General features: G+C 41.0%; 1 protein-coding gene across 1 annotated transcript; it reads right to left on the bottom strand.

Moving 5' to 3' along the window:
- Positions 1–19: 19 nt before the first annotated feature.
- On the bottom strand, positions 20–24,620 carry gatb (glutamyl-tRNA(Gln) amidotransferase, subunit B). Its single transcript, XM_033625218.2, has 13 exons — positions 24,446–24,620; positions 20,827–20,980; positions 20,617–20,730; positions 12,966–13,164; positions 12,352–12,474; positions 12,122–12,235; positions 9,392–9,476; positions 8,144–8,188; positions 7,546–7,738; positions 7,168–7,301; positions 669–747; positions 394–528; positions 20–305 (listed from the first exon to the last, which is right to left on the bottom strand). Exons 1-13 carry the CDS (start codon positions 24,595–24,597, stop codon positions 180–182), a joined length of 1,653 nt encoding a protein of 550 aa, XP_033481109.2. The 5' UTR covers positions 24,598–24,620; the 3' UTR covers positions 20–179.

The raw sequence follows: 24,620 nt of genomic DNA, 5'->3' as shown, positions 1-24,620 counted from the left end.
TACAATACACTGCCACAGAGAGTATTAATCTGAAAAGCTTTATTTTAAACAGATAAATACAGAAGATAATGAATGTTCAGTATTTACAAAAATGCTGAAATTAAGGATGGTAGCTTAATTTTCAACTTGACTGTCACCAGTTTCATGCTGTGGCTGAGTCTTGCAGATCAGTCCGGCCCTCATGAGGTCTTCTCTTCTAAAATTGCCCTCACCAGAACTGGGTCAGCTCTGCCTTTGGTCTCTTTCTGAACAAGGCCTATGAGCTTGTTGAGAACTTTCTTGTTTCCATTTCTGATGGCGTGAACCTACAGAGAGGCACAAACACAACCTCAAACATGGAAGAAACAAAAAACAAATCAATATATAAGTGAGACCCTGCATGTGAGCCCTCACCTCATCAGGGTGCGAGTCCACCACCTTCTGGCAGATGCTCTGCAGCTGTGCGGTGTCACTAACAAGGCCCAAGTCCTTCTCCTGGATTATCTGTGGCGCCGTCTTGCCCGATGACCTCCACATCTCCTGGAACACCTGAGAGTGGTGGAGAAACCAGGAAAACAAAGGTGAAAACACAAACAAACACTAGCTGGTGTGTGTGTGTGAGTGTGTGTGTGCGTGTGTAGAGTGACAGATAGAAGGGGGTAATTGCATGGTCTGTGCAGCTGACTGACCTGCTTGGCAACCGTAGAGGAGATGTGTCCTGTTTCCTGGAGTTCCAGCAGCTCAGCCAGGGCAGAAGGAGAGATTGGGCTGAAATCAAATGAAGGGGTAATTTAATTACAGTTTAATACATGCACTGAAGAATTAGTGATAGAAAAGGTTGGGGAGAAGGAGAGAGAAAGAGTGGGAGTGTGAGACTGAGAGGACAAATGAGTCTATCAACATTTGTGATTTGACTATAATGTGTTTGTCTTTTGTATGTCTTCTTGTTTATTCCCCAGGCTACCAGACAAACAGAATCAAGGAGCCTGTTAGAATATATTAAGTGCAGACAGAGTTTCATTCTGTGCACTGCACACCAGACAGTCCATCTCAGCTAACCCTCGTCCAAACACGGCCGAGACACAGTGGAAAAATAGATGAAAAGTATCCATCTTTACACACACAACTTGGTTAGGCACAGTGTTTGTGTGTCAAATAGGACGCTCATTCCCAACCAAGGCTACTTCTGCAGCTGCAACTAATTAACTAAACCAGGAATTATAATTTGATTAAATATATACACATTTTGTGTTAAGGAGTAAAGCAAACAGCAAAATAGTATTATCAATTAGCAAATTAATAAAATGGTTGAAATAGTTTGCTAAATTATAAATAAACTGTTGAAATAAGATTGCCGTAAGTAATGAATAGAGAATGTTAAGTTGACCACACACTGTTTGCACACACTTTGGGTGTGTACCTCACAGAATAGCACCCCTGTCCCACACCCAAATTTGCATTTTCCAGGACAGTGAAGGCATGACCTGCCCCACTCTCCCTGACTAGTACTCGTTGCCTTTGTTGATCAAGTTGGCTAGGTTAAGGGCAAGAAGAGTGAGATTGGTCAAGGTTGGGGTAGGAATATCAGGGTAAGCCAATCAGAGACAGACTGCGGGCAGTCATGCCTTCATTATTATTAGGAATGCAAATTTGCATTCCACATGGGAAATGTACCTTTACGTTCTCTACACACAGTAGCTAAAAGTAATGAATAAACCAAATGGCAACCTCTGGGGCTAAAAAATTAAGCCAAAAGGGAAGTGTCAAAAACTGCAGTTCTTTAAACGGCCGCTAGAGGCTGGCTCAAAGAGTGAGTCAATCCTCACAGACCCCCACATTCACAGCAGAAATAAACATGTTTACAGCCTGATGCAAAAAACAGTTTTGGTCTCTATGGCTGATTTCTCTGTTTATGACAACTGTACAGGGGGTGAATTTTTATATAACCCACCTGTTTACATTTTATTAACATTTTAATCAAAAGTTACACATAGGGCAGGCTGCTTTGAGTGACAGGCTGTCTGCTGATAGTGACCTTTTAAGTCAGATCCACTCACTCCTCCACAGCACCAGCCTCTTGTCCAAATATGGTGACCTCTGGTTCCAAAAAACTAAGATGACTATGGTCAAAATGCCAAACCCACAGGTTCAAAACGGGAGTCCACAAACCAACAGGTGATGTCATGGTAGCTATATCCATTATTTTTTGAGTCAATGGAATTAACGGTTGAATTACTTAACTAAAATTGATTAAGGTTTGAAATAGCTAAAAGTATTACATAAACAATTGAAAAAGTTAACTAATCTTACACAAGCAATGAATATACAGTTGAAATAGTTAGCCAAAACTAATGAATGAAACCAAGCGGCAACCTTTGGTCTGAAAAATTAAGCCAATGCGGAAGTGTCAAAAACTGCAGTTCTTTTAATGGCCACTTGAGGCTGGCTCCAAGAGTGAGTCAATCCCCATAGACCCCCATGTTAAAATGCCTTCTCTCTGGCTAATTTCCCTGTTCACGACATCTGTGCAGGGGTGAATTTTTATATAACTCATCTGGTTAGTTACATTTTATTCAAGTATAAAATACGCATAATTAAGGGCAGGCTGCTTTGAGTGACAGGCTGTTTGCGATAGTGACCTCAGCTTCCTCTAGCTTCCTCTTCATCAGATCCACCCCTCACTCCTCCACCCGAATATGGTCACTTCTGGCTCCAAAAAAATTAGATGACAATGGCCAAAATGCCAAACTTGAGGCTCCAAAACGAGAGTCCACAAACCAGTGGGTGACACCACGGTAGCTACCTCCATTATTTCCTTTTAGTCTATGGAATAAACAGTTGAAATAGTGAGCCAAAAGTAATACACAGTTACAGTTACACACAATTAGCACTACACTTGTTTTCACATTTTAACAAGGCATTAACAGGTCTGGTGAGATCTTTTCCACTTCTGTCCTATGCTGTCATCAACCTGCCACAAATCAGCCACAGTGAGATTTCCTCATAGGCAGCTGCCAGCAACATTAGTGAGGGGAAACCTTGGTAGACTGACTTGTCTCAGCTGGTCAGAGCACCTGAACAAGCTCTTAATGACATGACACGTCTGGTGAGTTTCACCTCTCTGCCTGCCTGACCAATATGCTTCCCAATTTCTTTTTTTCCTCTATCCTACTCAAGGGCATGGAGCCACAGGGGAGAAAAGCAGGTTTGGACACATTCATACAGGAGAGCCAGCATCAACAGATTTGATAAACAGTCATCACGTGGACATACAGGGGGATACATGCATCCTCATCAAAACTCTTTGCAACCTTTTTCTTTATACCCAAAATGCTGGTTGCTGTGTGTAGCTGAGTTTCTGTTTCTTCCCCCGCCTGCAGCTTTTGACAGTCCTGCCGGCCACTCTTTGTTTTTCTTTAACTCTCCTCCTTTCAAGCAAAGCAAATGCAGCATCATGCATAAATAAACACCAGCTACTTTGTGGTTTACTCACACACAAACGCTTCACAACAGTCTGGGAATAGTAGATAAAGTAAAGCTCACAGCATCTGCGCTGACGTCAACCCATTACTCGTTTCAATTTCATTTGCTCTGTAATGACTCTGAGTTTTTTATTCTGACAAATGATCATGGAACAAAATTGCTCTGAGCTGAACAACAGGGAAAAATATTCATTACAGTTTCAACGAGCTGAAGTGAAGTTTCTAAAGTCGTGATCTGGAGGGTGACAGTCAGAGCTTCACAAACACAGCACAGATGCATCCGACCACCCTCATTTTCCTGTTAGCTGCCGTCACTATTCAACTGCCATTTTAAGAAAATTGGTAAAATGAAACGTGTTGAAATGAGTCTCTGATATTCAGCGTCTCCGTATGCCATAAACAAAAACAGTGGGAGACAACTAGTGTGCTTTTTTTCATAGACAGTGGCTAGATTGGCAAGTGTGAAAGGTACCATGGCAACTTCTCATTGTATCAAAATATCAGAAAAGATTTTATTCAATTTCGAGAGTGTTTGCAGCATTTACAAAATCAAACATGTTCCAGCTAACAGGCCTTCAGCAGGGAGAGATCAAAACAACACCTTCTTCCAAAAAGTAATGATTTCACTAATGTAATTGGATTTGTCAAAGCAGGTTATTCTCTGACGTGCTTTCAGACTGTCGCAGGGGTTTTCTCATCGACAGACACAAAGAATGAGGGAATATCGGATGATTTATGACCTCACACGTTATTGCTGTATAGCATTCTGCGGTCTAATCAGCATTTGTGAACACTAAGAATCTAATAATCCTTGATGCCAATCAAACCGAACCAGAGGAGTACATTGTAGAATGGTTCAAAGACAGAACAGAATTATTTTATCAAACTGAACCTGATGTGCTGTCATTGTGCAGACGTTGTAGCTTGACTGCAAAAACATTTTTCTGAGCACTACTCAACACAATCTGGGGCTAATTGTGCTTTAATAATTGGGGAATAGAGGGAAAATAGTTCAATAACTTGATTTTAGTGGCGTCTCCTGTTGAGCAAAGAACTGAAGGTTTGTGTAAAGTGCGTCAAGAGAAGCAACCCCAAAATTAGATTGATTTTTTTTACAACTGAAGTGAGTTTGTTATTATGATTCTTGTTGCTCTGCACTGTTTGCTTTCGCTCAGTTCAGTAGATAGCCACTTATTATTTTTCCTTGCTTACTAAATTGAATATCAATAGGACTGGGACCACTGTTTTTTTATTCAGTATGATGCCAGCTGCGACTGCTGTGCATTTAAAAAGTTTAACCATTTAATCATTGAACAAACTTTATTAACTGGCAGAGTCATCACTAGATATAAAGCACAGGGTGAAGTCATGTAATTTGGACATCGGGTAAAATGGGACAAATAAGGTTTTACATGTAGGGCTCTTTAAATATTGTCAGCCAATCATCAAACACGTTATTGCATTGTTAATAATAATAATTATAATTATTTTTTAAGATTTTTTGGGGGCAATTGACAGAACAGCTAAGCGTGACAGCGTGGGAGAAAGAGAGAGAGAATGACATGCAGCAAATGGCCACAGGTGGAGTCGAAACCCAGGCCGCTACGGCAACAGCCATGTACATGGGGCGCCTGCTCTATCCACTAATCCACCAACACCCCTGCATTGTAAATAATTCTGATTGGTCTGAGGTGACAAGGATGGGCAGAGCAAAGATTTTTAAAACCACTGGTCTCAGAATTTGTAAGCTCAGCTATGTGGCATGTTGATTGTCTTTCGGTAATGAGTGCTGCAGCTACAACAAGACGGGTATACCAACAAATGTTGTTGTGGTTGTAGGGTGTTGTATTTTATTATTTGTTTGAGTGTTAATCAAAATATTTTCACAATAGAGTTTACTTTGTATGGGAAAGGGTTTTTGAGTGAGTGCTTAATGCATTCAGGTAAAATGGGATGAAAAATTTAGCTAAAATGGGACATTTTTCTGAAGTGAAACCAACATGTTTTTAGGATACCAGGTGCCATAAAATCATGACTTGCACTACATTGTGCCATCCTCTCAAATTACAGACATTTTAGTGTTTAGTACACTTAAAATATATTAAAGATGATGCAGTGGGTCCATGTCAGGCACCAAGGAAACAGGCATCAGAGGGTGGCAGACAAGTTGTCAATCTTCTTTAGTGAAAAGTTTGGTTGCATTAATGATTTAATGAGTTAATGACTGAACTGATAAATGGATTTAATAATTTAAAAAACAAACAAACACGACTGTCCAATTTTACCTTACTAATCATCCCATTTACCTGAACATGTCATCAGATTGAGGTAGGGGTTCTTGATGTGTTTGAAGGTCCAAAGTTTGTCATGTATTTTACTTGGCAACATATTTTCTAACCCAGGGTGTGGGAGCCCCTCTGTGTGGAGTTTACATGTTCTCCCCGTGTCAGGTTAATTGGTGACTCTAAATTGCCCGTAGGTGTGTCAGCCCTGCGATAGTCTGGTGACCTGTCCAGGGTACCCCGCCTCTCGCCCAGTGTCAGCTGGGATAGATGACAGTAAGTGCGATATCATTTACAACTTTGCACACTGCTGATGTTAGCCTGGCTCGTGCAGTTCATGTTAACAACCCTACCCATGCTATTTCCTATCCCTCCTGCTTTTGGCCACTCCACGTGAGTAAATTTTGTCTGGCAAATTTTGGTCTGACTGCAACTTCACTCATGCCAACTCAATTTGCTGCCAGATTTCTCTCCACCGCCCCAAACTCCCCCTTATGTGCTGAGTTTTTGGTGTTATTGATTTAACTGAGATCTAATGCTCATGTATGTGTTTATCAAGAGGGGATTAGGGCTTTGCTACTGGGATTTTTCAAGAGCTTGAGGTATTCTTTGTGTGCCAAATCTGTCTGTATAACCATCTGCTATAAATGCTCGGTTCCTTCAAGTGTCTCAGACTTTAGTTTAATCATGAGTCAAAGAATATGGAGCTGAACTTGTGACACTGGAGATACTAAATCACTTTGAGGTGACAATTAATTTTGACATGAAATCACAGTTTTCCACATGAGTTAAACCCTTGACGCAGTGGCTTGAGACTCCTTAAAATAAAGAGAAGCCTGACAGACATTTTTATGCCATCATTACAGACATAGAGGAGATGACAGGCCTTTGGAGAGGGGGAGATGAGAGAGACGGGTCGCCGGCTGGACATGAACTTGGTCGTGGTTCATGGTCAGCTTCTTAACCCCTAAGCCAGGGACCCCGTCAAGTGAAAGGTGTCACCTTTTTTTTTTGAAGGATGTTTTATTTATCAGAGGAGGCCTTCGGATTGAAAGCTGTTCACAAAGCGAAACTTTATGTATATTCAGAGAAAAGTAACTCATAATCTCCTGACTCTCAAGTTAAAAGCAGCTGCAGTAAAGCTGGCATGTGTGCCTTTACATACAGGTTTCATTCCTTCTTTTGCCACAGCTCTAAATGACTAACATTTCAGATACAGCATGCAAAAGGTACAAAGTGGGCGAGCCAAACACAAGAGGCTCAGAGGGGTCCTGTGCTGGACCTGAGACCTGAGCACTGGCAGCACAACAGCTCTGCACTCATGAGCCAAGTTGGCAAAAAAAAAGTCAAACCTGCAAGACGAACATTAAGCATTATGTGAATACTGTAAAAGCTACATGAAGGGATGTGTGCAAGCGTCTCACCTGTGGCTCACACTCATGTCTTGCTGTTTCAGGTGACCCACCAGCTCGTTTGTCACCCAGCCAATCACCTTTCTCGGCTCCTTCTTGGTCACCTTCAACACCGCCTCGAAGTACTCCATCAGCCCGTCCTCATTCTGCAACAAAGCACCGTGAAAAATGCTTTCATCACTTCATATATAATATTATCTAATTAGGATCAAGGCAGTCCAGCAGAGTCCAGCAGAGTCCGGCGGTACGCAGCTGCCAAGCAGAACTGCATCCAAGCTGACTCTGCTTGGACTCGATCAGATGGCAATTAAAAGAAAGATGCAGGAAACAGATTTAGTGAGGGAATCAACTCCTCTCTCACCGGTTGCTTTCACCCACTTATAAACTCACCACCAGAGTGAAGCTGTGCTCGGGCAGGATGCCGTACATTTGCACCAGCCTATCTCTTTTGACACTGGGCAGCTCCGGCAGCCCTTCCCTTATCTTCTGCACCACCACCGCCTGGCACGCATCAATGCCAGTGGGCAGCGATGCGTTATCCTCATACACAATCAGAGGGGGCAGGTTGGGCTCTGGCATAAACCTGAAGGGAGGACAAGGGGGGGACAAAAAAAGAAAGGGGGGGGGTGCTTTATCAGCACTACAGATAAGCTTTGAGAAGAGGAGGTTGACTTTTGTTTAGATACTAATAGTCCTCTTGACACCACACTTGTCACATTTCACTTGCTCCCCTAATCATGTGACTGCATCAGCTGTAAACTTGTCCATCTATCATTCCCCCTCCTCAACTCACACACGTACACATGACTGAGGTCCACACCTTGTTTATTTCTCTCCCTCTAGCTGCCACTTAAAGGCCCTTATCCTCTTTCAGACCCCGCTGGGGACAAGATCATCTTTTGATATCATAACTCCACGTCAATAAACACAACCTCCCGGGACAAAGAACGAGCACAGATTAGCAGAGAGCCCACAGACTCACACTCACCTGTAGTCCTGAAGACCCTCTTTTTCCCTCATAGGAATGGTCTCCCTGGAAGAAAAATGAGGCAGACATCATAATTGATTAACATGTTTCATTCATAAACACGTGCGGTACAGCTTGTAAAACTTCCCACAGATTACTAAAACGTCTTGAATTCATTCATCTAAAAATAAGGTTTTATTTGGTATTGTCTTAAAATGCCAAGACATTGGATTGTAAAATAATAATTGGTAACATCTATATTTTAGAAATAAGTTACCTAACTCCTCTTGCATTGATGTCACACAGCTCAGCACAGTGGAACCAACAACACTCATATTTTGTTTTTGGCCGGGATGCTCAGAGCAGAAGATCCACTGTCTGTGAATTTGACTGTGCAAATTCAATAGACTGGCTATTCAACCTTAATTTCGCAGTGTAGCTGATACCAGTTCAAGGCAATACATACCAGACTTGGTGTATTTTATGCAAAAAGTTTTTCAAACTCAGCAGGATGGAAATTAAAGCAGTGGAATCCTGCAGAGTGTGAGAGACACAAAGCTGCCAAGAAAACTCTCCAACAAACGCCAGGTATTTCCTAGTTCTGTTCTAACCTCGTCTCTGCCATGAGACAAAAATCATATTTTATGTTTCAAGATGGGTTTTGTGTTTTTTATTTTGTTGTATTTTGGGGGAGGGGGCAATGGCACCTTCACAAATATATTGGCAAGTGCTGGTTTTTAGGCTGACAGCGGCTGGTTGAAAAATTGTCACATATCGCCCAAGTGTAGACAGTGCGATACACACTACAATGAATTCTATCGTCAGCAGCAGCTTATACAGTTTTTTACACCTCACACCCTGGTAAAATGTCATGATGGTAAAAAATGTTGTAACGCCTTCCAGTCAGCGTTGCTATCTCCAAACCAGTGTAGTCAAATCTGTAGCCACCTTCACAGGAAACAGAAGAAACAGCCAATCACAGGCCATCACACACTCTATTTAACACGCACCACCCTGTACCTCCGACACGCAAGGCCTCAGCTGTGTGTGCGCTGGCTCATTCTGTGAGCTCATAAGCCAGTGAGTAGCACATAGCTCACAGATAACACAGGATGACAGCGGCATCCAAATGACTCTATTCATCATGATTACCATGATGGTTCCTCCTCAGCAAAGCTCGGGACTAATGAACCAGGCAGAGATCCCAGTCACAGGGTGCTGAGCTGGCTCAAGCCTGGCATCACGGCCCCTGCTCTGTCATCTTCTTACCCTGATTTGGAATCATACGCCCGGGTCTCGTTCTGCACCGTCCCCCCTCTCTGCAGGACTCCGATCTGTCTCTGGATCTCATAGTCTGGTGATGTAAAGGCAGAACATGACCACAAATACAGACAGTTTATTCAATAAGACCAGAACACACAAATGTAATTTTGCGGTAAATGCCAAACATCTGCTCTGATACACTGGCACTCCTCGGGTCTCTGACTGCTGCCACATTATAACTGTGATAAACGATGTTTTTCTCCATGACTTTTAAATACCAATTCAGCAGCAGAGTAAATGTGATACAACTGCGGTGATAAATAATTTGAGCACAGCGCCACGGCATGTCAAACCACGCTTAAAAACCTGCACGTAAAAATGCTAAAATTTTCTGGCTGCGGCTCTTTGTCAGCTGTTTTAATTGGAGCTCAATCAACAGTCGGTGAAGTTGGAGTCGACATAAAATCTATGCTTTTTTTAAGTCAGCAGCTGCGAGAAGCCAAATCAGCATCACACGCTGCTATCACACCGCTAATTGTTTGTGACTGGTTGTCAGTCCGAAACTTCTGCTTCACAAGTTACTGTCAGTGTTAACTATGCTTCCTGTCTTAATGTCTCTTCATAAAATCAGCTATCTTGTTTTCACTCCAACAACAAATTCTATTTTTAAGTATGACAGCAATAAAAATATGACATTTTTGTCAAACAGGACAGAAACACGGTTGGTTTCTGTTTGTTCGAGCAAGTATTTTCATCATTTACTAATGTAAAAGGAGAAATAACACACTGTGACAACACTCCACTGCAACAAAAATGAAAATATTACTTTAGTGCACTGTTTCTCAAACTTTTTTGGTCATGCTCCCCTTCAGAAGCCGAAAAAAGATCTTGCTCCCCCTGCTACATAATATTTTTATCAGTCATTAACAATAATTGGAGAAGCGGGATCCATGTTGATTTTTAGTGAAATATAGCACAGCATGACAGCATCAGCAAGCTCTTGTTTGTTTATTTTCCCAACACATCATATTCATTCAACTCTGTTTCATATATTTTTCCCCTGGTCAGCCACGCCCCACCTGCAGCGGCTCTATGCCCCCCAGAGGCCCGTCCCCCAGTTTAAGAACCACTGCTTTAGCCTCAGTATGTAAAACTAGAATTTGTAAAATCTACCTTAAGTGTAAAAACAAATATGGACACTGAGAATGTTATAATAATAGATATTATATCACTGGATTATTCATACTGATGCATTAATGTGGACACAGCATTTTACTGTTGTTATTGGTCACGTAGGAGCTAATTTAAAATATTTTTCATACTGTTGTTGCAGGAGTCCAGACCTTTGAATCAACCCACTTCCCCAAATTTGAGTTGACTGATTCGTCTGGCATTGCGACATGACGCAGCGGGCTCTCTGTTTAAATAAAAAATGACCAATAAGCGCCGCAGAGGGACATGTTTTGTCAATCAGCGCAACAGCGGGACTAATGTTGTTGTCAAGTTGTCGTCAAGTGTTGTCAAGTGGCGCGCCAGAACCAATAAAGTACTGTACCAATGGTGAGCGCTATAGACAAGATAGATGCTGCTTTCAGGGCTGTTCTCAATTGACATGTCTTCTCAATATCGCCCCGCATTGTAGTTTGTTTTACTTCACTCTGCTGCACTCTTAAAACCCCCAGTAAAACAAGTATGTGGGAATGACTATGCATCAGTGTGGACTAAAAATAAGGTTAGATTCAGACAGATACGTTGGACCCTAGTGATGGATGCAATGTCAGACTGAAGATGGTAGCAGAGTATAACCAGCTGACAATTCTGTGTGATATCAGGCAAATACTGGGTGTTCATCCAGTCTGATTCTCTACAATAAAACGAGAGCACTGTTGTTCAAACAAAGAAAGTGCTCTTTTTCTACATTAACTAACGAATGGTTAACTCAATCACACATTCACTCTGCTTGGCACTCTGCTGCTCCGTCTCCCCAGACAGTGTGCCCAGAGTACACTCTTCTGCACCAAGAGAGTGGTGTTCTGAATAACCGAACGGTACATTTGAACAGCACTATGAATTTACCAACGGTCCAACTTGCGCCAAAGTGTGCTCCAGCACTCCGAGTATTTCTGAAGGCACCCACTAATGCCTCCTTTAATCTATAACAGCAAATCATATCTGTTAAGTAGCGAAATAAAAAGGCGGCACGATGTTCCAGTGGTTAGCACTGTCGCCTCACATCAAGAGGGTTGTCTTCACACTTTGATATTGTATAGACTTAACAAACAAGATACAGAGGACTAATTACTGAGCTCCAGAGGTGCTGGTCGGTGGATTTTGTTCAGTTGTTAACAAACAAAAGAGCCAGGCTGGCTGTTTCCTCAGTGAGAAAGCAAATAAGTGCATTCACACAATGTTAAACTCCTCCTTTAAGTGCAGTGCTTGAGTAAATGTACTTAGTTACATTCCACCACTGAGCTTTTCTTCCCTTTTACTACCAGTTTGACTTGCAGCACACACATACAGTAATAATTACACACACACATACTCTCAGTCATTCTTTCTGGGTGATACAGCGTGAAAATGTCAACTCACAAAAAGGTCTTTACTTTCACAGTGTGTGTGAGCAATCATGCAGCCGGTTGAGACCCATTCAGATGGAACAGTGTTCAATGAGGCTCCCTAAATACACCTTGCACTCTTAAGATATTCTGCCATCCTTCCTTTTAGTTTGTAACCTACCTATAGCCCTGGCCAGGTACCGGATGCTGTTGATGTTCTTCACCTCTGTCCTGATGCCCAGGGGCTCACCCGGTTTGTGGACGGACACATTGGCGTCTACTCTAAGCTGGCCCTCTGTGGAGAAAGACAGGCAACATGCACACTGAGTGGAAAAGAAGTTAAGGTTTAGGGGTTTAGCTGAGAGAGAGAGAGGACGGCAGAGAGACGGAGACAGAGAGTGATTTCCATACCAGACATGTTGCCTTGACAGGTGCCCAGGGCTTGCAGGATGAGCTGAAGCTCCCTGACAGCTGCAGCAGCCTCCTCTCCACAGCTCATGTCTGGCTCCATCACCAGCTCCATTAGACCTACACCTGACACATGTGAAGGCAGCTGTGTTTTACATCTCTGAGGTATCCATCCCATGGAGCTCTGTAACAAACCTCGACAGTCTCCGCTTTGTTGAGCAATTTAAATCTATAGGATAATGTCTGTCTGACATTTTTGTCTTCCAGGGGTTATAGGAGAAGGGGGTTGTTTTAAAATATTAATCTTACTGTCAAAAAAATTTCATTAAAAAAAGATTAAAGCCAACAATGCATTAGAAAGTCTCTCAAAACTTTTCCAACTTTTTCACTGACTGTGGCACTCTGACCTATGTCCATTTGTTCCCGTTTTAAAAACAGACACAAATATATAGTTTCACTTTTAAAAAAGCATTTTCTGTGGCTCTGAAGTTGCTATAATAGATTTGGACAACAATAACAGGATATAGAACTGAGAAATAAGCTAAATCAGGCTTTGGCTACACAGATGATGCACACAGTTTGGATAAATAGGGCAAAGACTAACTCTCTGGTGCTACCTGCTCTGTTGAGGTCTATGAGTGTCTGGCTGCGGAGGTCATCATGGAGACTCTTGCCGCTGTCCTGCTCCAGCTGGATCTGTTTAATGCTGACGGTTTTCCTCATCACCTGGCTCCTCTTTTTACCTCCAAGGAGACTGTAAGTCAGCGTGCCATCTACTGCGATGGGCCGCCGTTGCTGGGTGATTTGGTATCCAGCCTGGAATTTAGATAAAAATTTAGACTGCTAAAAGTCTGAACAGTAAGGCTGTGTAATAATGGGCAGTAGTAGCAGTACGAGTAATTAGAAATTCTAACTAACACACCAGGCAGGAATAATGGTAAAATATCATGGTTTAATGTCATTCATAGAATACCACAGTCTTTTGCTAACTGATATCATCCTGGTTCACTTTGATTCACTTTTCAATCATCAGAATCATCATGAATTTTTCTTTTTTCAATAAAATTTGACTTTTGAATGCTGTGAAGTTACTGGAATTTTTTGGATCACACAAGAAAGGAAACAATCCTACGCAGTCATCAGTGAAATCTATGAATAGTATTATACTAATAAAATAAGTGTAGCTTAATCTTAATCTGCAGCAGTGCATAAATGCAGGGTTTAAACAGACTGAATAGACACGCAGATAAATAAATAAATAAATAAAGCTGAGCAGCATTCGAATTTTGATTTTGAATTTGAATGTCAATATTATAAATGAAACTTCAAACTTTTCGCTTATTCTGTTCATTGTCCAGTCATTACTCAAACATTCCATGTAACCAAGGTATCAGTTATCCAGCCCAGTCACCAAAAGAAAATGTTGGCCTTTACCTGTCTGGATGGCAGAGGAGATATCTGCACACCAATGTAACTGGGCTAGAAAGCCACAAAAAGATCCACAGGCTGAGATTAATGCAAAAATAGACAACTTATTTAAGACATCTGTACACAAAAAGGGTCCTCAAAGATAAATAAAATAGATAGATAATAAAAACAGCAGCAAATATTTCAGTCCTTGGCTATCATCTTTGCTACTGATATGAGTGCTTCAAGAAACAGATATAGACACAGGCAGATTCCTACCAGGTGTGTCTCTGTCTCTGTCTAAATCTGTCTGCAGGTATCTCCTCTGCCATCCTTCCTTGTTTGACTATTGTACCAATGCACTCAAGACAAACTTTTTTTGTTACCTTAATTAGGTGCAGTTTTACAGCAGACTTGTACGTTTCTGCAAACCACTTATACATTAAATTTGTACATTTTATATGTATCATATCAACATTCGTCTTTAAGAGGCTGAGGTGATAAAACAGGCTGTTTTTTAGAGAGTCATTGCTGCATTTTCGGCAGCTTTTTATCACCAAACATGGATATTTTTCAGCCTCCCATCGCTGTGTTTCCATCAGGGAAAGTGCTTTGGAAAAAAGAAGTTATTTACTAAGACATCAATGCCTTTTCAGCCTGGATTGTGCCCCCAGAAGCTCGTATTTCGGCAAAAAGAGGATCTTTTCCCTGGGGCGCCGGTGGCTTAGTGGTAGAGCAGGTGCCCCATGTTCAAGGCTGTTGCCGCAGCGGCCCGGGTTCGACTCCAGCCTGTGGCCCTTTGCTGCATGTCACTCCCTCTCTCTCCCCCTTTCACGCTTGTCTGTCCTGTCCATTAAAGGCTAAAAAGCCCCAAAAAATATCTTTTAAAAAAAACAGGATCTTTTCCCAACAACAACTGGGTGGTTTTTGTGCCTAAATCTTACTACATGTTAATCACAGTGTTGTTGAAACGTTAAAAAATGTTACATTTAAATGTGTCTGCAATATAATAATCTTTTGCAGACACATACACTGCCAACATTTATTGTGGTGATTGGTTTGCTTTATCAAAAGAAAACACATCAATTTTCTGGAGTCTTTCATACAAATCCCTCTATTTTCAGTGAAGTCAGGGTCATGGGTCAATGAAAAGGTGACGCAGGCAGCATCAATTAAACACATCGCCGGCTGATTGGCTGAGCCGTCATTATAATGCAGCGGGAGTGCTGCCATCTCACTCAAGGTTCCTACTCAGAAAAAGCACAAGAATAAATATTTCATCTGCTCCTCTATTCCTAAAAGAATCTGCTGCCCCAAGTATTAATTCCCAGCGTTACTATGGCAACCACATCACAGGAACTACACATTAATCATACTTATGCTAAAGAGAGTGAGGACGTGGGAGAAGAGATTGGGGGGCTGTTAGTCACCGGCTCTCTGTACAACGTGCCTGATCGACACAATCAATCACCTCCACACCTCCTCCTGTTGAAACAGAGGAGAGGAGAGCAAAACACAGACTATTGGGGGGGATTTTCTTTTTCAATTCCTGTTCTTCGTGGTGGATTCAATCTTTAAATCTGCTGGATTCTTTGCGAATACTGTTGCAGCTTATCAGAAATCCCCTGTTTCTTACTTAATCTTTTCATGAGTTTTGTCTCAGCCGGTGAAATAGTCGTGTCTGCTGCTGGATGACGCACGAGCATGCCATTCTGTACATTAGACAGCATCTATTTGCATTTCCTGCATAATAAATCAACTGTTATTGCCACATAATGATGAGGTGAGGCACATCTGTTGCTAATAAGATCCTGGTAGCCACATTAAGTTACTCCGTAGGCCCTAATGAGCAGGGATGCTCCGAACACTCCCTGTGACTCCTCGCCCTTTTGTACATCCTAAGTTACAGATGCACGCCTGCTCACACACTGTACATTCAGCAGTGGACACACACACACACACACACACACACAAAGCTAAACTCATTTCCATGCTGAGTCATTCTCTGACTAATTTCGAAGTCACTAAACAAACAAGACTTAGTCGGCCGTATCATTCCTCGCGCCTGCACACTGATGTTTTCCTCGGCTATACCTCGGGGGGCCACAAAGACATTCATAGCTCTCATTAAACACATGTCAAAGCTTCGACAGCCAGGCCATGTTTGTTTATTTGCAAACTTAATATCTCAAGGAAATTGCAATTATTTGCTTTTGCTGGTAGGTTAGTGTGGAGCTGCTGAGGCATGTTATTAAAAGGCTGTTAAAAACTTTATATATGTGCCTTGCCTGCCATTCCCATTGAGGAAGGGAATGCTGGTCAGACAGCAGCATTAATCATTTAATGAGCAACTGTGGTGTTTTACAAAAAGCAATCAGGGATTTCTAGTGGAACATATCAATAATGTACAACGCAATTTACAAATGTATTTTTCAAGGGCGGGATAATTTCTCCCTCGATCCTGCTACTGGTCTGGTTTTACGGGCATTGATTACACTCAAACTTTAGGTCGAATGTGAAAAATTCCTTATCATCTGCATAATTAAAACCGCTCTGATGCCAGTTTATCCAGCTGATTCACTCTTTTCGCACAACTGAGGGGACTAATGCAAACTAAATAATTATAAACAAGGCAACAGCGGGGCATTGTGCACAGTGCACACAGCGAAGCTAAAACACAAACAGAGGTTCACGCTCGACTTGCCGGCATGAGTTGTTTGGGGAATCTCGGGGAAAAATAAAAATTGTAATCGGGTATTATCGTCCCTGCTGTGTGTGTGTGTGTGTGTGTGTGTGTCAACTGTTGAGAATTACTCCAATGGAGGTGATGCAATCTTGGGCAAACACACAAAAGAGCGAGAGGAACCCAACAGTAATCCCTGCGCTTCTGGAGGGGATTTTGCTGGAATTTGAAGATACATGGACTTTCTGGGGAGATAATGTATCCCTACCACTGTGATTAAAATATGTACTGCTGCAACTGTGTGATAACCAGTTAAGTCTGTGAGATATAAACAAGGGGAGGAAACTCTGTCTATCAAGATCTAATCAGAAGAAGAAACTAATCAGGAATATCAAAGACAGAGATCATTTATTCCAGTGCAATACAATAATGAAAATAGTACTATAAAAATAGCAGCTCATATTCAGTGTATTGCTTGCTACTTCATGAGGGTACTCTCATTTTAATCCATTTCTTTGGGGCCATTTCTATGAAATACTACTAAAGGAAATCTGTCTCTCAAGTTCTTCGGTCCATAATTACGCTCCTCATTACTTTGCCCAAAGCTGTGTTAGCATAATATCCTACCAGGAAAAGCCTGACTTTGAACACTCAAAATGCAAAATTCTTCAACACCTTTCTACTGAGAATTTCTGGATTTATTAGAAAAGGTCTCTGTAGGGCAAGTCACCGCAGAGTTCCCATGACATTTTGTCTTTTCCGTCTAAGCCTTGAAATGTCACTCATAATGGCAGTAAAATTACCCCTGGGCTCTAAGGGGTAGAGAAACCTTGCCATGCAAGCATTCCATTACAGAGAGCAAAGCGAACATCAGTTGGGAGAGACTGTTAAATGGAAATATCAGTGTTAAAGAGTTTTACAGGAATATCTCTACCACTGCAAACACGGCTGTTCTACCTGAAAGAGCAGTAAATGTGACACTGTAATAAGACGAATTTAAAGCTGCGGTTAATCATTTTTTGGCCACTTGGGGGCAGCGGAAACACTGATGTATCATCACCTTTACAGCTGATGCGGTGAATTTGTGAGCAAACACTTGCTTCTTTACAGATCCAGCAGTTATGGAGCAACATTTGTCTTCATTTGGAGTCCTGTTTCCATACAGTTGTCACTCTCTGTTACCTCTAATTTCAGTCTCTACCAGTCCCTGAGGGAAATATGTGGTTCTTAAACTGCTGAATGCTCCACTATGTTCACCAGCTAGTCGCCAACTGTGTCTGTCTGCTAACTGGTGCTGAACAGGTAATGTGTAGTGGGTTTTAAGAGCTGTTTTACTGAAAACAGCTGCCTGCTGCAGCCAAAAAGATGCTCTAAGAGTGGTGAGAGTGAACCAAAAATTGAGCATAGTATTAGTTCAGGCAGGACACGATGCCAAGCTCAGCTCACATCCCAGCTACATCAGCTGATCCCAAACAGCCCAATTAACTGGTGGAGCAGCTGATTGATGGAAGGGAGTCAGCTGATAGATCACATGGTTCCACTCTATGCAACCAATTGGCAAATCTCCTTCAGGGCGCCCTCTTTAAACCGCTCTGCCTACTGTTGCTGCTTCCTCTGCAAGCTGCTTTGCAACCTGCCTCCACCCCAGCTCCTCCTTTTAATGTTGTGTCTGACTTATCAGTGTCATTTCTGTTTGTCATTGCTGCTGCTCTGTTCTGTTCCCGGGGGTCTTTGCTGCTGCTCTTCCTACCTTAGGCTTTATATGTAGGCGCATGGAAGGGCAGGGAGGTTTGCTCTCTCTGCCTCAGGCTTTCCACAATTGCACATGGAAGAGCAGAGAGATTCCACTTAGGCGCGTAGAAGAGACTTTCTGTGTAGGCCCAAGGAAAGGCAGAGGGGCCCCAGAACAGAGCCATACCGCCAAATATAATACTGCAAATGGAAATAAAGTTTTCTTTGACTTAAGTGTTCCCGACTGAACTCCTCTGGTCTTAATGAAAAAACTCTGAAACAACTACAGGTTGTACAAAACTTAGCTGCTAGACTAACCCGAACCAAGAGGTACGATTACATCACACATCTTTTAGCCTTTTTACATTGACTCCATGTTTGTTTTAGGATTGATTTTACCATTAAAGTTATTTATGGCCTGGCTCCAGATTATATTTCAGACCTTTCAGTCCCTTATGAACCTTTGCATAGTTTGAGATCCTTAGCCAGAGGTATTCTGTCTGTTCCAGAGTCCAGGCTGAAGACTAAATCAACAGAGCTTTTGCATTTAGAGCCCCAAGGCTCTGGAAAGACCTGCCTGAGGAAATAAGGCTGTCTGAGTTGCTTGTCTGCTTGTTAATTGTATTGATATTTCATTATTTATCTATTCATTTCTTTATTATTATTTTTTTTTTATTGAGGTTTTGCCCTCTTTTTTTAATTATCATTTACTTTGGTATGTTTTTTTCTTGATGTCATTTTATGATTTTTATAATTATTATTACTGTTATTATTATTATTATTATTATTATTGTTTTAAAAGGTGCTATATGCCAGTGTCACAGTATATCTTGCTTGCTATCTAGCTGGTCTTTATAATCATGTGTAGTTGCCCTTTTTTTGTGTTTTATGGTTCATTTCTAGTATATATTAACATACTTTTTGGCTTTTCTTTGTAGTAATCTCACTTTGTGTTAACTTTATGTTGTTGTCTGTCTTGGTCAGGACACTCTTGAGTCTCAAGAGGTCTTTCTGGTTAAATAAAGGCTAAATAAATAAATGAATAATAAAATAATTTTATCAAATAATTAAAAAACCTGTAAAGTCGGTGCTTAAAAGTCAAACAAGGAGCTGAAACTCATTATAAAGGCAGCTGATGATTTGGGTGGTAATTACTGTATCTGTATGTTCATCACTCCAAGCGACCCCTTTCACTTTGTCATATTATTATTCAAAACACTGTTATTATAAAAATACTCATTACAGCTGCTTTAAAGCTGCACATGTGTGAAAGGTGTCACTCTTAGTGATAAAAAACACAGCAAAATATAACCCGACTCTGCAGTTCCTCTCAGCTCGATGGAGCATTTTAGCATCTTTCACTTAATTGTTTTGGCTTTATGATCTGCATCTTTATCATTCTGGTTCACTCTCCCTGCTCTCATCTCCATCATTTCCAGGCACAGCAGGCAAATATTTCCAGTTAAAAAGCTCTGAAAACCCATTGCATGCTCAATGCCCAGCACCAAACATTTGATAAACAAAGTTAGCGCCTACTTAAAGTGCCAGATATTTCCTTCAGGAGTTGGTGGATACAAAAATAGAGCTGAAATAAGGGTGAATGTTGACCAATTCACCACATCAGCTCTATGTGAATAATATACTGTATCAATGTTTGTTCTACGTCCCTTCAAGCGGCCTTAATAAATAAATAAATGTCTCAATTAATACTGCTTTAAAGGAGTGTACTAAATGGTAACTATATGAGGAGTTTCAATTAAGAACGAGAGAGTTATCATTAGGAAACAACAGCTCCGACTCTAAGTAAGAGGCTGGTATCTAAATGAAGTCCATTATGTGGAACTACTGAAGATGTGAGTCATCTTAAGCTTACAAATATCTTCCTGTTAATTAACTATTTAATTTTCAGTTCATAATCAAACGTACTTCACCCAGAATTGTTGCCCTAGACAACACTACCTGGAGTTTTTAACAACTCCAATAATGATACCGACTGCGTGAATCAAAGAAAGCTATCCTCAAATTATCAGCACTGGCATGAAGAGGGAAATGGCCTGTGGATAATGTAAAAATAGAAGTGCACTGAAGGAAATGAGCTTGTGAGTGAAAAAACACTGGTCATTTTCCTTTAACAGCTTTCTGTGTCATTTGTCTGTACGTGTGGCAAATAATATTTTTGCTGCTTCAGCAAGACTTGCTCACTATTTAAATTAGAGCTCACGGCCGGGAGAGTTCAGCAGGAGAGGCTGTGATGGAGACGCTGGAGGCAGATGAGGACAACTTATAACAAAGCAAAAGCAATGATGCAGCATGATAAACAGGACTAGAGTCTTCACACTGCTGTGTGTCAGATAGAGTACCTCCCGCTAATGTCTGTGTGCCCATCGATTAAAACCAAGATGTTGCACAGAAAGCAATAATGGAGGACAGGGAGCAGGAAAACTCACAGGGAGGTCAGCGTAGAAATAGTGTTTCCTGTCAAACAGTGACTTCTTGTTTATCGTGCAGTCCAAAGCCAGTCCTGTCATCACTGCTGCTTCGACACATCGTTTATTCAGGACCTGAGGACACACAGGGACATTACCTGATGACCTGACAAGACAGCGTTCACAAAACAACATGTTATCTTTTTCTGAGTTCAGCTAAACAACACTTACGGGTAATGTGCCTGGTAAAGATGCATCAAAGTGTGACACCAGGGAGTTCGGAGGTGCCGAGAAGCGAGCCGGTGAGCCGGAAAACAGCTTGGTGTTTGAGTTAATCTGGGCATGGACCTCCAAACCCACCACTCCAACCAGCTGCTGGGCAGCACTGGGAGAGAGAGGGAAATATGGGGAAAAAGGCAGTGAGCAACTTGGTAAGAAATGTCCCACAAATTGCAAAAGATTGATAGATTCAGAAAATTATTTTTTTAAAAAATGGGAAAAAAGAATAAAAGCTAGGGAAAAACTATACTTAGAATTATTTTCATTACATTTTAAAATTATGTCACAGAATTTTTAAATAAAATTTAAGCACATTTTCCGAATAATTTGCTTGTTTCTTTCTTTCTTTATTTTATTTTACTAATTTTCTTATTTTTAATTTTCTCTTTTTACTAATTCCTTGCAATTTTTTGGATCATTTTTTCCTTCGTTGTTCATTGTCGTTTTCCCATGATTTTGAAAGAAACTGTGCCAATTTGCTCAGGTTTTAAAGGGTTAATTCTCTACTGCAGACAAGTTCTTTTTTTTTTAATATTGTTTTTTTTGGCATTTTTGCCTTTAATTGATAGGAAAGCTCAGAGTGCAAGGGGGTCCTGTGGCAACAGCCTTGTACATGGGGCGCCTGCTCTATCCACTAAGCCACCGACGCCCCTACTGCACACAAGTTCTAAGCAGGTTATGAGTATGTAGTGTGTTAAAACTGGAAAAGTGACTTAAGTATGTAAAAAAAAAGGTCAGTACACATACTAAAGAACCACTTGATTTTTGAGTCTGTTTTTGATATACACTACTGTCCCATAATGCAATGCAAAAAGAAGTCTGAGATACTACTCACGACTGAAACAAGGGATTTGCCATTGGTAGAAGTATGAAATCTTTAAAAAGACATTTTGCTTTCTCTGTGGGTACTGTGACACTGTAAAATCCCAGTTTACTTGACATCTTATGGCACACTTGTATCATTCTCCATCAGTATAAAAGGGCCGAGTACAAAAACATTAGATAGAGTACATAATGTATGCAGCTACTATGCAGTATGATTGGGATGTGGCAATATTGTAAAAGTCTGTTACTCCTTCAATGAATGCGTCCTGTAGCACTGCCCTCCTTGGTTGGGCTTCAGGCTCAATTTAGTTTTAAGTGATCAGGTATTACAGAGATGACTGGTTGAGGTTAGCCCTAAAATTTAATTTGGAATTAAGCACTGCAGAAGACAACAGAGTGTGGTCACCTTAAGCATGGTCAGATTAACCTAGCTCCCTATGGAACAAAGTAGCTGTTCCTCCCCCTCTCTCTGTGTACAATATTTCCTTGCTGGAATAACAGATGGCTCCTCGTTTGGTGTGTGATTATCTGGTTAAACACAATTTATTATGGGAAAATTAGTCATTAAAGCAGTACGACAGTGTTAAATGCAGATTTGGACCATGGGACTCTTTTTAAGACAGTATCTGGTCCTTACCATGTCAGTTTATATTGTGCTTCTCTTTTATCTTAAGTTACACAGTCATACCAAGTAATGAATCTTGGGCTTTTGGGGATACTGGGGGCCCACTTTGTCCAGCCCAGAGGTTGGGTTTAGACACTACAAATTTATGAAAGAAAAAACAGGAGTATTTTTGGTTGTTAGGAGACTTTTATTTCATAAATCCACATTTATTTCCCACTTTTTTTTTCATTGGTTATATTCAAATGAACAAGGCCTTACCTTACAAGTTCAGACCAAAGCAACACCACCAGAACAGCACTGAATCCCATCTCTTACTCCACACTCCAGCTGTGTTGCCAACTTGGTGACTTTCTTGCAGCATTTAGTGACTTTTCAGACCCTCACAGAGACTGTACTTCTTATTCAGACCATCAGAGGTAAAGCGAGAAAAATATTCAAATATATAATATTCACAATTATTTCCACGCATGTTGCTCAGAGTAATCGTAGACATGGCTCCTCTGCCAGCAACACCAGGTTATGCTGATGCTCTTGCTCTTAAGCTTTCTCTGGATTGGAACTTTTCAAAGTGCAAGAAAGCGAGCGGCATAGCTCTTATTATACCATTCAAAAGTTTGTTGAGGAATTTTCTCTTTAATCTAACATCAATCAGTCAGTAAACATTTATTTTTATAATATCGTTTACAAAACTGCATTGTCACAGAACACTTTACAGATTACAAATAAAGAAGCACATATTTTGCCCTGCCCCCATTCCCACCCTCCTTTCACATCCACCACCCACAGAGGCTACTGCTGTCTCTCAGAGAGACAGCTGGAGTGAGGAAAAAGAGATTGTGATTCAGTGCTGTTGCTTTGGTCTGAATCTGTGAGATTACCATGCCTTAGTCATGAGAATATAACAGATGGAAACAAAAACAACTGGAAAATAAATGTGGCATACGACATATAAGTCACCTGAAATTAAGAAATGTGGAGTTATATAATATTAGTGCCTCACTGCCACACTCGGGCATTGTGGAAAAATGGCCAGCAATATCCTTCTTGCCTCAGGAAACTGTCTACGTTTCACATTGATAAGTCTCTTACAATCCTATCAGATCTTATATTGAGTCTGTCTTGACCTTCTCTCTTCTCTGCTGGTTTGGGAATCTCAACATCATGTCCAAAAATGCACTAAGTGGCATTGTGAAAATGAGTAGCAAGATCTTGGGAGTTCAGCAGAGTACGTAATCTGTCCTGTTTCATAAACACATAGTAAGGAAGGCTAAAGCCATCCTTTCTGACAGCTCCCACCCCTTATTCTCCGAGTTCCAGTTTTTGCCTTCTGGCTCTCGGCTCTTGGTGACAGATACAAGCACTTCTTCATTCCTACTGCCGTTTCTCTTTTAAATGCCAGGGTTTAGAGTCACACTTAGTACTGAGGCTACTCTTGTGGCTGGTTGTTACTCTTGTTATGATCATGTAATGAGTGATGGTGATGATGATGATGTTGTTCATGTTGATATTGATGGATATTGTTTATAACCACTCTTGCTTGAGATCACTGGTTCCCCTCTCCTCGCCCCCTTGTTGAGTATTTGTTACGTGTGCTCTCATGTCTTTTATTACGTATGTTTTTGACTTGCTGTACAACTAGTTGCCCTCTAGGGTCAAAATAAAAAGATAAATGACAAAGGCCCTTGAAAATCGAAAACAAATAAATAAATAAATAATAAAATAAAAAAATAGATAGATAGATAGATAGATACACTTGATTCTTTATTTCAGGATTTATTTCATAGCCATATTTATTTACTTTATTTTTATTTATTTATTCTTGCATTTATTAATTGAATATTGACTTAAATGGCATTCCATAGCTACAACTTAACCTGACATACTAGGAAAAAAAATGGATGACCATTTAAACACAGCTTATGTTTCTTCGGTAATTAGCGGGTGGCCACAGATTAAACCCCAAAATATTCGACTCGGCAGAGGAAACGTCCTCTCCTTTATATTCTCCACTGTTTTAGGACACCTTGTCGTTTAACGTTACTTCTGTTACTACAGGTTAGTATAGAGGCAGGTCAGGGGCACTGTAACACAGAGTATTTCGCCATTAACAGCCTCACTTACCTTTTCGCTTTTAGCTTCGGTTGCCTGTCGCATCGCGAGCTTGATGTGCTTATCCGTCTGATTAATACACGCGAAGTCTTTGGATATAATATTAATATCTGTTTACTCATATTATGAAGCAGCTCACTTGCTGCAACAGAGGAGGCAGCCATGTTGTGATTTCTCAGTGAATACG

The sequence above is a fragment of the Epinephelus lanceolatus genome, chromosome 3 (genome assembly GCF_041903045.1).
Source record: "Epinephelus lanceolatus isolate andai-2023 chromosome 3, ASM4190304v1, whole genome shotgun sequence".
Classification (NCBI taxonomy): domain Eukaryota; kingdom Metazoa; phylum Chordata; class Actinopteri; order Perciformes; family Serranidae; genus Epinephelus; species Epinephelus lanceolatus.
This window is presented reverse-complemented; position numbering and strand designations above follow the sequence as displayed.